The sequence below is a fragment of the Octopus bimaculoides genome, chromosome 16 (genome assembly GCF_046866305.1).
Source record: "Octopus bimaculoides isolate indiv1 chromosome 16, ASM4686630v1, whole genome shotgun sequence".
Taxonomy (NCBI): Eukaryota; Metazoa; Mollusca; class Cephalopoda; order Octopoda; family Octopodidae; genus Octopus; species Octopus bimaculoides.
This window is the reverse complement of record NC_142943.1, coordinates 17,915,237-17,930,066: the sequence shown is the minus strand read 5'-3', so window position 1 is coordinate 17,930,066 and position 14,830 is coordinate 17,915,237. Positions and strand designations below refer to the sequence as shown.

The following is a 14,830-nucleotide window of genomic DNA, read 5'->3' as shown; positions in this document are numbered from 1 at the left end:
TTTTTTTTTTTTAGCCTGGTACTTATTCTATCAGTATCTTTTGCCAAACCACTAGGTCATGGGATACAAACACACAGCACTGGTTCTCAAGTGTTGGTGGGGCACAAACACAGACACAACGATACATACATATATACATGATAGGCTTCTTTCAGTTTCCATCTACCAAAACTACTCACAAGGCTTTGGTCGGCCTGATGCTATAGTAGAATACACCTGTCCAAGGTGCCATGCAATGAGACTGAACCCAGAACAATGTGGTTGGTAAGCAAGCTTCTTTATTTCATAAATATTTGCCATAAAGGCATTACAAAGAGGGGACAAACAAGGACAGACAAACATAAAAGGGGTGAAGAAGCTGTATCGATTAAATATTTACAATTTTAAATACACAATAAAAATTATTTACAATGTTCGATTGAAGTATTGCTCATTACAGATGCAATTTGTAATGGCTTTCCTGAAGGACAGGCATCCGACCACCAGGGTAGACCCCTTGCTTTTTCTTTCCCTTGTTTTTGGCTCCCACTTACCTGGTGCCAGACACTCCCAGCTTCCTCACCACAAGCTTCCATCTTCTCATGAATCTGTCTCGTGACAGATACCTCTTCTCCAGCCTGATCTTACTACTAAGGTGGTAACAAAAAAGTTAACTAACCCCTGGCCAGATACAAAGGTATCCGTCACTATGCCTCTTACACGCAGGAAAAGCAAGCCTTCCTTTCCCTGTTGAGGGAAGGAGGCGGCACAATCTCGATGATAGATTCAGCTGATAGCTGTACTCTTCTCATCGATGACAACAGTTGTTCTGCGAAAACTATCAGTCTCATTAATTCCGGACATTCCATGTTTGCGTGCAAGATGGTTTCCCTGATCTGCCTGCAGATCGGACATGTCGGCGATACGGCACTTCCATGCCTTGACAGTTTATCACGAACAGGTAACGCCGCACGGAAGCACTGCCAAGCCAGGGATTTCTGGTAATTGTCCAGATACCCCGACCGTAAAGTTCTCCTGAACAGGTTGGTCAACTGATTTTCATCGTAGCCCAGGGTCTCCCCCTAGGCGTCTTCGGACCTAAATCCCACTAACCCACTATAAAAATCCACAGTGGAATTCTTGTTGCCGGCATTGCCCGCCCGAGAGAGTAGCTGAAGTGCCAGTCGGCATTCCAATTGCCAGTCCCCCAGCCTAGGTCTCTGCTTGATCCAATTGCCAACATCTGTTAAGGACGTTAATTGCGGAAGGTAGAACTGGACATGCGGTGACCACACCTGCTCTCCATCCAGGTAAAGCCAAAGGTGCCTCAACCTTAACGCGAATTTTCGCATCCTCAGTCAAGGTATCTCTAGCCCACCCTTTAGCGGTTTCTGGCAGCAGACAGAGCGCTTCACGAGTAGCTTTCCTCCCTTCCACAAAGACTGGAAAAGGATTCTTTCCAACTTGTTCAGCCACAAATCGGGGCAAGGCATCACAGTCAGACGGTAGGTGATAACCGATGCTATAAACATCTGCACCACCTCCGCCTTTCCTAGCAAGGATAACGCCTGCCCAGACCAGGTCTGGGTTAGAGCAGTCACCCTGCTGGTCACCTCGCTCCAATTTTTCTCTATCTGGAGGCCTGGCCCGAACCAGACTCCAAGCAGCTTAACAGGACCTTCCGTCCAATGCTCCACGATGTTATTGGACGACATCGGCTTGCCCCTGCAGGTGCCGAGTTGCAAACCGATCGACTTGTCCTTGTTAACTTTTGCTCCTGCTACTGCCTCGTAACTTTTGATAGCCTCTTCCACCACTAGCCCTCATCCGTCACGCTGATGGTGATGTCATCCGCATACGCCATAGCTCCTTTTCGACACTGTAGATCATGCGGTGCGCCCTCTATCGCCTCCAACTTCCGCAGCAATGGCTCGAGGGCCAACACATACAAAAGTGGAGACAGGGGACACCCCTGCTGCACTGAGCGCTTGATCCCAAACGGCTTCGAAAGGAAACCGTTCACTTTTACGACAGACTCGATGTCGCTGTACAATGCAGCAATCCAACCGCGGAAGGTTGGGCCCAGGCCAGCCTTCCCGAAGACTGCCGCCAAGTACCGATGGTAGACCCTATCGAAAGCCTTAGACTGGTCTAAATGTACCAGTTCCCCCCCTGCGCCAGAAAGTTTTTCCACCCTCTCTAAGGAGTAGTGTATAAGGTGGAGATTGTCGTGGATCGTCCTGCCCGGGATAGCGCACGTTTGCGCTTCCCCGACAAGTTTGTCCATGACCCGTGCCAACCTTTTCACTAGCACCTTGGCCAAAATCTTTAACTCTGTGTTCAGCAGAGTTATGGGCCTGAAGTTCCCTGTTTTGTCCCCTTTGCTCGGGTCCTTCCTGATCAACGTTACCACGCCTCGACTCGCAGACTTGGGAATTCTCCCGTTCTGCTGCCAATTGGCGGAGACGCTGGCCAGCAGGTGCCCGAACAAGTCTGGCATACTTTTGTAGAATTCGTAAGGCAGACCATCGAGACCAGGCGACTTCTCCCCGGGGCATTCGCCCAGTACCTCTATCACCTCCTCGCCATGATCCAGCACCCCGCTACTCACGAACAACTCGGTAAAGTGCTTGTGAAGCGCCTCGCACATCTCGTCCCGTCCATCGACCGAACGCCCATTATCATCGACAAGAGACCTAATTGTGGCATCATTGCCATGCTGGGTTTCTACCATACGGGCCCATCCGGCAACGTTAATTCCCTCACGGCCCAATGCATGTACTTTAGCCCGAACTCTGCACCCCTTGTGTTTGGCTTTGAGGTGATGGTCCAAGGCCATTCTCGCTGCCAAAATGTGAGATGCGAAGCCCAACCTCAGCGCCTCCTCTAGGTCCTTTACTAGTTGCCCTTCTATTCTGGCCTTATCTAGTCTTAGCTAACGGCTAAACCTAATAGACTCAAAACGAATGGCACTCTTGAGGGCGAACCACCATCGGTCGTTAACCACAGCGCCGGTTAACGCCCTCTGTACTAACCCCTTAATCCGGCTACGGTATGCCTCGCAAGTCAAAATAGATTTGTTCAGCTTCCAGTAGCTAGTTCCTCTCTTAACTGTACTATCTACATCCAGTGTACACTTGACCATTCTATGGTCAGTGTAAGCTACATGGACGAGCTGTGGACAGCTAAAACTAGACTTATCTCCAGTTCTTATTACTATTCTATCTAAGTAAGACTTGAACCTTCCGTCGCCGCTCATCCTGGTCCACTCTGGGACGTTCGGATGGTCAAGTCTGTAACAATCTGCCAGCTGAAAACGCTTAAGCAGATCTACGAGGCGTGAGTTTACTTTCCTATGGATTGAGCCAACGCTATCGATGCGCACATCAACTATAGCGTTATAGTCTCCTAACACTACTAATGTCTTTGACGTCACGAGAAAGTTCTCTAGGCACCGATAAAAATCAGTTTGAAATCCTCTAGCACAAGGTGCATAGATCCCGATCAACCTGAAGGCCTTACTGCTGTATGTCACATCAAGGATGACCAGCCCACCTTCTGGGTCTACATAGACTGTACTTGTCTGCAGAGCCAAGCCTTTTCGAACCAGTACTACTACACCCCCTCGCCCTCCAGTCCGGCTAGGAGACATGATTTTCTCGTAGTCATGCAGGAGGGGCGAGAAGGCTTGTAGACCGTCCAGCTTGGTCTCTGTAGCAACCATCACATGCATGTCGTGTGATCTGAGATTGTCGAGGAAACAAGCTTGCTTCCACTTCGAGCTAAGACCACGCACATTCAAGCACCCAAGGTTAAGTGTAGTTATTCAAAACAAAAGAAAAGCAAGGGTTCTACTTACTCTTTGACTTTTCCTTTTGTTGGTGATGTTGGGGCTGACCTCACCACGTGTGAGGCAGCCCTTTCCTCCTGCTCCTTCAAATACCGCGGAAGGTTCGGAATACTCTGGATGGCTTTCGGATGTCTATCCTTCATTTCTTTAAACAGTTTTTCACTTATCCATGCACACCTCTCTTCCTTGCCTTCGGGCTGCTGCAACAGCATTTAATGATTGTGAAAAAAGAGAATTTCTGTAAAGATAGAAAATCATGTTACACAATTTGCCAGACGTTTCTGACAGGAGTTGGGAGAGAAAGAATGCATAAGTGAGGGCAACAGAATGGTAAATGGTTTCCCGCCCTTCCTCTCTCTTTCTCATACAAACACACGTACACACATATATACACATGCACTCAAACCTATTCAGTGTTATCCAAAATAATTTCCTTTCTCTATCTTCTCTCTTCTGATTTACGTATGTTGCCACTATGAACTAACCAGGAGAATATGTGAAGTGGTATTTGCAACTATAAATAGAAATATATTCTGAAGAGCGAGTGGTATCGGTGACTCAGAAATTATTGAATAAAATTTGCAAATCTCAATAAGTTTGACTAATTGGCACACATACAAACATGCATGTGAGTGTATGTTCTCTGGTATTTTTAATTATTTGAAGTTTTCTTATGAGGAAGGGGTTGGTTTCTAACAAAGATAGAAAGCCCCATCATTGGAATATAGATAACAAAAACAAATTCAAATTTTAAACTTGAGAAAAGTCTTACACATTTTTATTGTTCCACTTACATAATTAATTTGTAGTGAGTGTGTTAGCTGGTTGATTTCTGTTCTTGAAAAACCTTAGCTTTTCCAGATTGTCACTTAGGCATTTACTGACAAAATTAAGTACATCGATTATTATTAGCATAATTGTGAATTTGTAATTGGGGTATAGAAGCTGAAAGTTTTGAAGTAGTTGTCTATAGTTATCCTCTTTCCTTTTTATTTTCAAAGAGATATTCACATCAGCAGGGTAGCTGATCTCAGTATGATACATACTTTTCTTGTCATTCCTAAATAATGTGTGTGTGTGTGCGCGCGCGCGCGTATCTACGTATGTATTCCATAGATAAATACAAGTATAGTAAATACCATACAACATAAATGGGATGTTGAAATAAATCAGAAGAAATTTTCGTTTTCGAATATACATCAAATATAAAAGGGATCTAGTTCAAAACGGGGGCATAAAAGTTTTTATAGAACACGCTGGTTCCAAGAAAAGGGACTTACAGAATAACATCGGAAAATGAGAAACCAACCCCGGAAAATGAGATTAACATTGTAACCTGATCTGTAATCATGGGAGCGAGAGTCTAAGGAAAATAATAGAGTAAGAGAGAATGCTGTGCTCATGTTAGTGATTTACTTGGACAGCTTTTGTGATTGTGTAGATGAGAGGGGTGGGGAGAAAGAAAGAAAAATGAATTAATGAATGAATGCGTGTGTACCCATGTTATTTTTAGATTAGCAGTAGTTTCGGTCGTTCACATTATCGGGCAGTCAATAGCAGTTAATGAGTCGCATGACTGCATTCACCTCTCTCCTGTCTGTAAGTGACCTCTTCTTCCCTCTCTGACTATCCATCTGTCATTCACTCCTCGCTCTATGATAAACTCAAATGAAACTTGACAGATTTGAAATCAACAACTTTTGATTTGTATACATTCGCCGACGCCAGACAATGAAATAGATGACGTGTAGTTTGTTGGACATCATTGGTTATTCATTTATTCTCTTACTTGTTTCAGTCATTTGACTGTGGCCATGCTGGAGCACCGCCTTTAGTCGAACACATCGACCACAGGACTTATTCTTTGTAAGCCTAGTACTTATTCTACCTGGCTCTTTTGCCGAACCGCTAAGTTACGGGGGTCGTAGATACATCAGCATCAGCTGTCAAGCGATAGTGGGGGACAAACAGATACACACACACACGCATATATATGTATGATGGGCTTCTTTCGGTTTCCGTCTACCAAATCCACTCACAAGGCTTTGGTCGGCTCCAGGCTATAGTAGAAGACACGGTGTCACGCAATGGGACTGAACCCAGAACCATGTGGTTGGCAACCAAGCTACTTACCATTCAATTTGAAAAATCTTTTTTTTTTTTTCCCTGTCAAAACTTTCCTCATTGGTAAACAAAGAATCGATGTTTAAATTAAAAGCAGGGAGCTACTTACAGGGAGGTAGTTCAATGACTCATAACCCTGATATGGTATATTGAAAGGGGCAAAGCATTGAGGGAACTGAATAAAATATTTAGCCCAGGGGCGGGGGTAGGAAGTTTTACGACACGTGGACGTAAGTTTAGTCTTCCTTATTTTTTAACTTACTAGGTTTTCTTTGATTTATTAGGTTTATTTATTTGGTACGAGAATTTGAGGGTTCAACTGTGTTATTTGTGTGAGTGTGTCGGGGGGGGGGGTATGTATGTGCGTGTGTGTATGTGTGTGTATTCATGCAATGAGAAACAGTAATTCAAATTCCATTTGAATGGATAATACAGAATGTATATTTGGTAGTAAGGTGCAAAGGTGACAGTGTGAGCAAAATAGATTTAATTTGGTCTGAGGTCAGAAAAACATATACTTCCTTCTTCACTGACGACGTATGTATGTATGTATGTATGTATGTATAATGACAAATATTAAAAAATGGAGCAGTCAAATCATTTTACTACTTCAATTTACAATTGTTTCGTCACAATTTAATATAATCAATCTTATATCATTATACAAACATTTCTGCTTAATTTTCATGTGTAATTCAAGGTTTTCTCAATAACACATTTTGAATTGTTCATTCCATTAAAAAAAATATTTGTCGTTATATATACTCTATGGATATTTGACCAAATAAACGATCTCCAATTTCCAATTTTTGTTTGTTAGCCAATATCCGTGGATCTGCTTATATATACATATCATAAAACAGTATCTCTCAAAGCCCAACCCCTCGTCCTCGTCGTGAGAGATGGAAACAGGTAAAGCTGGCCAACTTCTGGTGAAGCTGAATGGGCTAATCACCCGTGCACTGGATTTTCAAAATGATTACGAAAACACTGATAGTTGACAAATCTTGTATGATTTTACTAACCGAATGTTTCCAGAGTCAAAGGTGTTTTTTGACGCCGAATAGCCAAAGCCCTAGGGAAGCTAGTTGGCCGATACTGCTTTCGACAAAGGAGTACACGAGGTTTGGTGCGTGGAACGTTCGAACAATGATTACTGCTGGAAAGTGTGAAAATATTAGCAAAGAAATGGACAATTACAAATTGGAAATTTTGGGTTTGTGTGAAACTAGGTGGATTGATAATGGACAAACTAAGCTAGCTTCAGGAAAAACAAAGAACGCATAAGTGAAGGCAACAGAATGGTAAACGGTTTCCCTCCCTTCCTCTCACTTTCTCATGCAAACACACGCACACACATATATACACATGCACTCAAACCTATTCAGTGTTATCCAAAATAATTTCCTTTCTCTCTCTTCTCTCTTCTGATTTACGTATGTTGCCACTATGAACTAACCAGGAGAATATGTGAAGTGGTATTTGCAACTATAAATAGAAATATATTCTGAAGAGCGAGTGGTATCGGTGACTCAGAAATTATTGAATAAAATTTGCAAATCTCAATAAGTTTGACTAATTGGCACACATACAAACATGCATGTGAGTGTATGTTCTCTGGTATTTTTAATTATTTGAATTAAATTATGAGGAAGGGGTTGGTTTCTAACAAAGATAGAAAGCCCCATCATTGGAATATAGATAACAAAAACAAATTCAAATTTTAAACTTGAGAAAAGTCTTACACATTTTTATTGTTCCACTTACATAATTAATTTGTAGTGAGTGTGTTAGCTGGTTGATTTCTGTTCTTGAAAAACCTTAGCTTTTCCAGATTGTCACTTAGGCATTTACTGACAAAATTTGAGTACATCGATTATTATTAGCATAATTGTGAATTTGTAATTGGTGTATAGAAGCTGAAAGTTTTGAAGTAGTTGTCTATAGTTATCCTCAGGGCACAAAGATGATAAGGAGAGTAGCTCTGATACTGACTAAGAAAGCGGTTAAAGCATTAATAGAATGGCTACCCATAAATGAAAGATTGATACTAACAAAGTTTAGAACGTCTCATAAGCGGATTTTCCTAACAATCGTTAGGTGCTACGCCCCAATAAATGATGCTGATAAATTAGCAAAAGTTGAATTTTATGATACTCTGCAGAGCGTAATTGAAAAACGGACTGAGAAAGAGTTGATAATGGTTATGGATGATTTCAACGCAAAAGTCGGAAACATTAATTTAGGATATGAAGCCATTATGGGAAAACATGGTTTAGGATGCATGAATGCAAATGGCCAGTTATTTGCCGATTTTTGCGCAAATAACCAGTTGGTCATTGGAGGAACTTTATTTCCACACAAAGACCTTTACAAAGCTACATGGATGTCGCCAGATCTGAAAAGGCAAAATCAGATCGATCACATCTGTGTAAGCTGCAAGTTAAGGAGATCACTGTTAGACGTTAGGGTAAAAAGAGGGGCTGACGCAGCCTCCGACCACCACCTACAACTGAAGTTAAGGTCTTTAAAAGAGGAATATAAGGTTCAACGAAAATACAATGCTGATTTACTAAAACACGAAGACACCCAAATAGAATACAGAAAAGCATCATCATGCAAATCAATGCAAATAAAAAAGGATGCAAGGCAACACAATAGAACATACTTGGTCGAAAATTAAGGATGCTTTTATTTCATTATTAGAAGAATGCGTAGGGTGTGTAAACAAAAAGAATAAGGCATGGATATCACAAGAGACACAAACAGCCATAGAAGTAAGAAAGAAGCTAAAGGAAAAATTACTATCGGCAAGCTTAGAAGTAAAGTTAAATAGATGTCAGGGAAATTACAACCAACAAAATAAGAAAGTTAAAAAAGCAATTAAGAAGAGACAAGCGACAATATTTCGGAAATTTAGCAACGGCAGCAGAAAGTGCAGCTCAGCACCAGAACATGAAAGAGCTGTACAACACAACTAAATTACTATCCGGGAAGAGAGTAAGAGTAGAAAAGGCAGTAAAAGGGAAGGATGGCCGGATGCTAACATCAATTCTAGAACAAAAAAATCGATGTGGGGAGCATTTTGAAGATTTGCTCAATAGACTACCTCCAGACACAATAGCCAACATTGCGCCAAGAAATTTGGATCTTAACATCAGCCTTGACCCACCGTCTAAGTTTGAAATAAGAAAGGCTATACAATCCCTCAAGAATGGGAAAGCGGGAGGTGTAGACAATATTCCAGCTGAAGCAATGAAATCAGCTATAGAAATAGTGGTATAAATGTTTCATCCATTATTTTCTAAGATATGGCAGGAAGAAAATGTGCCTAATGATTGGAAAGAGGGACTCATCGTAAAATTGCCAAAAAATGGTGATTTAAGCGTTTGCGGAAATTATAGAGGGATTATGTTATTATCGACTCCCGGAAAAGTTTTTAACAGGATACTTTTGGAGCGGATGAGGACAACAGTTGACAAATTGTTGCGTAAAGAACAAGCCGGATTTAGGAAGAATCGTTCATGTGTAAATCAAATCGCCACTCTTCGCATCATCTTAGAGCAACGTGCAGAGTGGAATGCACCTCTTTATATTAATTTTATTGATTTCGAAAAAGCATTCGATAATGTAGATAGGAAAGCTTATGGAAAATTATGCAGCACTACGGTATACCAGACAAGTGTATATCTAAAATAAGAGCAACTTACCAAGAAATGTCATGCCGAGTCTTGCATGGAAACGGAGCTACGGATAAATTCGAAGTAAAAACAGGAGTTCGACAGGGCTGTGTACTTTCTCCCTTATTTCTACTAGTTATAGATTGGATTATGAAGGAAACTACGATTGAAAGCCAAACAGGCATTGAATGAACGGATGCAGAAACTCTAGAAGATCTCGACTTTGCAGATGATATAGCGCTACTTTCACAAACATAAAGCCAAATGCAAAATAAAACATCAAAATTAGAAGCAATAGCTGCCAAACTAGGATTGAAAGTCAACCGCGACAAATCAAAAATTATGCGCGTTAATGAAGAAAACGGCGAACGTATTAAACTAGAAACCGGTGAACTAGAGGATGTAGCCGAGTTTACGTATTTAGGTAGTAAGATAACGTTCTCAGGCGGCACCGACGAAGATATTAAGACGAGAATAAGTAAAGCAAGGACCGCTTTTCACTTGTTAAAAAAAGTATGAAGCGCAAATGTAATTTCAATAAAGAACAAAATAAGAATTTTTAACACTAACGTAAAAGCGATGTTATTCTATGGGGCTGAGACATGGTGAACAACAGTTAAGTCAAATACAATCATTCATCAACTGTAGCATTCAGGATTTGGGAGGGAACAAAAGAGTCACAGACTGCGGTGTCCAGATGAGGCACCTACCTCTTACCTAGGGACAAAGGGTAAGACCATCTGGTCTCTTCTCATCACTTCTGGATAATCCCGCCGGCCCCAGAACCGAGGGGATATTTATCCAAGTTAGGGCCTGCTTAATGATTAAGTATAACTCAGTGTGACGAGCGAAACGACCAGCATTTTAATTTCTTTATTGTCCATAGCGGGCTAAACATAGAGGAGACAGACAAAGGGATTAAGTCAATTACATTGACCCCAGTGCGTAACTGGTACTTATTTAATCGACCCCGAAAGGATGAAAGGCAAAGTCGACCCCGGCGGAATTTGAACTCAGAACGTAACGGCAGACGAAATACCGCTAAGCATTTCGCCCGGCTTGCTAACGTTTCTGCCAGCTCACCGCCAGCATTTAGGCGGCAAGACAAACTGTGAAGACCTGTGAAGTTGTGGGGTCTACTACAGCGACATCTCAGTCCCCTACAGATTTCAGCTCCCACTGTGAGTGCAATGGAGATGCAGAATTCATCTAGGCTGAGTAGAGTTCCAATGTTGACCACAGGCAGGGCATCATTCCAGTTCACCGAGAATTTTGCACTAGTAGAAAGTAGGCGACACCTTGAAAATTAATCAAATTGATCAAGGAAAGAATCGAAAGTGGCACCTAAACGCAGATTGCCCCATACTCTCTGCTTCCGTCCATCCTCAACTGTAACAGGAACTAACAAACCCAGCTCTCTCCACTGTAACAGACCTTTATCCGCCTCCCTTTCTATTTAACACAATATATACACACAGTTGATCCTTTTCTCAATAGGAATGGAATTTGCCATTCAATTCAATAAAATTCTCGACCCCACCTCCCTTAGTTCCATATAACAATATTCTAACAGCTAACCATATTCTGATTTAGAAAAGAAAAAGAAAAATGTCTTGACACAAAAATAATTCCTTCCCTAAAACATATTCTCAAACACACACACACACACACACACACACACACACACACACACACACACACACACACACAACACAACACAAAGTAAAAGGAAACAAAAAATAAATAAAAGTATGATAAGGGGATGAATAATTAGTACAAACATGCAAGAAGAAAAGGATGAAGAAGACACGAAAATCAATTTCTTCCAAACCCTTTCAGGCCATCTTTTATTCACTTAACACAATAGACACACATGCGTGCACGCGCACGCACAGCTGACCATATTCTGAACAGAAATTTGCTGTTCAATTCAAAACAATTTTTTTCAATTCAACAGAATTTCTGACACTTGACCCATTGAACCCCGTTCCCGACTCCTACGTAGACATCATATACAAGAAATAATAAAGATAAAATTTCACACAGGTTCTTAACTTACGCACAAAATATGAGGGAAAACTGTTTTTGATTTCCAATTTTTTCTTATTTCCTAATTTTTGACTTTGAATTTTTAATATTTAATAAGATGGTCATACTTATTGAAACGGGTCTTATTTTATAGAAGTCGCAAATATATATTTATAAAAAAAGACATTATGAGAGGTAATGGTGTCCATAAGACCCAAAGATGTCAGGTAATGCTGAGTAAGTGCTATGGACAGACTATAGTTAAGCTCCAGGTTCGGTGATTATGCGAATGAGGAGTCCAACGTAGGTTATATATCAGCATGTGTATATATAAAAATTTTTTTTCAGAATGAGATAAAAATCCAAGGCTGTGAAAGATTTTAGAACATTTATAAATAGAAGGTCTTACGGCTGTTTCCGGGATATTTTTTATATCCCTTCATCAGAGACGGTGTGAAAAGATGGTTAAGCAATAGTTATTCAAGATAAGATATGAAATAGAGAGTGAAGTGGAGGAATGAAAATAGACGTGAGATATGTAGGGATATTGCATCTGTAGATCCATTATTTAGGCAGAATGGTATACATATAAGATTCCAGTATATGTATGAGTAAAATCCAACAGTCTTTGAAATTGCTCTTCTCTTTCTCCCCCCCCCTTTTTTCTTCTCTCTTTCTTGACTCCTCTCTTCCTGTTTTCGATTTGACCTTACTAATACATTCTCTACTTTTAGGTCACTTTAAACAGAACCCTTGATTCAATAACACTGTGTATAAGCTCCGTATTTGGAATGACCAATTTCAAAGACTGTTGGATTTTACTCAAAGGGTATTGGAATCTTAATAATGGATTTACAAATGCAATGACCAATCTTAAAGACTATTGGATTTTACTCACAAGGTATTGGAATCTTATATGTATACCATTCTGCCTAAACAATGGATCTACAAATACAATATCCCTACATTCACTCTCTATTTCCTATCTTATCTGAACTAACTATTGCTTAACCATCCTCTCACACCGTCTCCAACGAAGGGATATTATAAATATCCTGGAAACAGCTGTAAGACCTATTTATAAATGTTCTATATTATACACAGCCTTGATTTTTTTTTTTTAATCTCATTATGAAAAGTAAATCCTTATATTCACACGCTGATATATGACCTACGTTGGATCCCTTATTCGCATAATCACCGAACCTGGAGCTTAACTATGGTCCATTCTTAGCACTTACTCAGCATTACCTGAAACCTCTGGGTCTAATTGACACCATTACCGCTCATAACCTCCCTATATATGTGTGTGTGTGTGTGTGTGTGTGTGTGTGTGTGTGTGTACAGCTGTGTGTACAGCTGTCTTTGTCTGTTTATGTTTGTTTTTCCCACCACCACTGCTTGACAACTGGTGTTGGTGTGTTTGCATTTCCCTAAATTAGCGGTTTAAAAAAAGAGACTGATAGAATAACTTACCAGGTAAGTGCTGGGGTCGATTCATTCGACTAAAAATTCAAGGCGGTGCTCCAGCATGGCCGCTAGCTGACAACTGAAACAAGTAAGGAATAAAAGATCACATATATATATATATATAATTATATGTTATATGTATATGCAAATGTATGTATGTATGTATGTATGTACGAGGTGGTATCAAAAAGTTCCGTAGTAGTTCTGTAGCACGCCAACAGATGGCAGCACACGTTGCGTGCACAGTGAGAGCTAACAGTGACCTTCATGAAGCAGTGTGCCGAGTGACATCGCTGTGTTTACTTCGCAAGTTGTGAAATTTGTGTTTTTGTGATCACGTGTATGCTGTAGTTAGCAATGTTGTCACGAACAGGAAGTTGGAACAAAGAGCTTAACGTGAAATTTTGCGTTAAACCTGCGAAGTCTGCTACAGAGACATTGAGCATGCTTCGGCAAGCTTACGGTGACGAGGCAATGGGTCATACGCAATGTTTCGAGTGGCACGGGCGCTTCAAAAGAGGAAGAACGTCCCTGGAAGACGATGAGCGATTTGGAAGACCTGCCACAAGCGTCACCGTTGGAAATGTAATATTGTGCATCGAGAATTCATCCCCCAGAGCCAGACCGTCAATCGAGAGTTCTTCTGCGACGTTTTGAAGCTTTGAGGGAGGACATTCGGCGAAAGCAACTAGATCTAAGGAGCGCGAAGAATTGGATTCTTCACCGAGCTCTCCTTACTCGTGAATTTCTCGCCAAAAACATGGTATTACTTCCGCACCCGCCCTATTCGCCACACATAGCACTTACGAACTTTCATGTCTTCCCCAAGGTGAAAATGATTCAGAGCGAATCGCAGAAGGTTCTCGACTCGCTTACAGAAAAAGTCTTCCAGACTGGAATTTAAAAGTTGCAGGAACGCTGGGACCTGTGTATTGTTGCGCAAAGTGACTATTTCGAAAGAGATGATGTTAAAACTTGAGTAAATAAGTTATTCTTTTATTAAACACTAGCAGAGATACCCGGCGTTGCTCGGGATTAAAATGGCATATATATTGTATATATATTATAGTTATGTTGAAACAGGTGACACGGGAAAGTGCAGCATTGACGACAAAACATTTGTAAAGTAAATGATGGGCTAATTCAACTAAGCGACATGCCATGTGTCCGTTTGGAGTATTCCAGACCCTAAACTGTCAAGGACAATTGGAGGTGGTGGTATGTGATTTTTGAATGCACCAAAAAGCTGTTAGTGGATATACTCTCCTTTGCGGCAGTCAGCGCTGTGTCTAATACGTCCCATCGTCTGAAGTTTTGACACCTCCTTCGGGTTTGTTGTCTTACTTCACTCATAAAGTAAATTTGGAGGAACTGTGGTTGTTCAGTTGTGGGTAGCAGAGAACCAATGAGGTGAGAGACTTGCCCTTAAAATTTGAACGTCGGTGTAAATCAATGTTCAGTTATCTCCTTAGATGCACCAAATGATGTATTGTCTGATATTGTTCAGAAAATCATTTGACTGGATGGAAGTGCTTTCCAGAAGATCCATAAGAGGTTGAGGAGGAGCTGGTAGTGCTGGCAATCTTACCTTATCACCTGAGCAGCACATGCCATTAGTTTCATTTGGAAATTTTAAAGCTTTGCGTAAACGACAATTTGAGACAAAATTATCATTTTTATAAGAATGGGATGGATCATA

At 40.9% G+C, this 14,830-nt stretch overlaps 1 protein-coding gene across 1 annotated transcript; it reads left to right on the top strand.

Annotated features, from left to right (window-relative positions):
- Positions 1-7,919: 7,919 nt before the first annotated feature.
- LOC149132293 (protein CFDP2-like) lies at positions 7,920-8,636 on the top strand. Its single transcript, XM_089364890.1, has one exon. It carries the CDS (start codon positions 7,920-7,922, stop codon positions 8,634-8,636), a length of 717 nt encoding a protein of 238 aa, XP_089221016.1.
- Positions 8,637-14,830: the final 6,194 nt, after the last annotated feature.

Bases quoted from the DNA above. Each gene is read 5' to 3' on its own strand.
- LOC149132293 (XM_089364890.1), top strand. From the start codon at position 7,920: ATGATAAGGAGAGTAGCTCTGATACTGACTAAGAAAGCGGTTAAAGCA.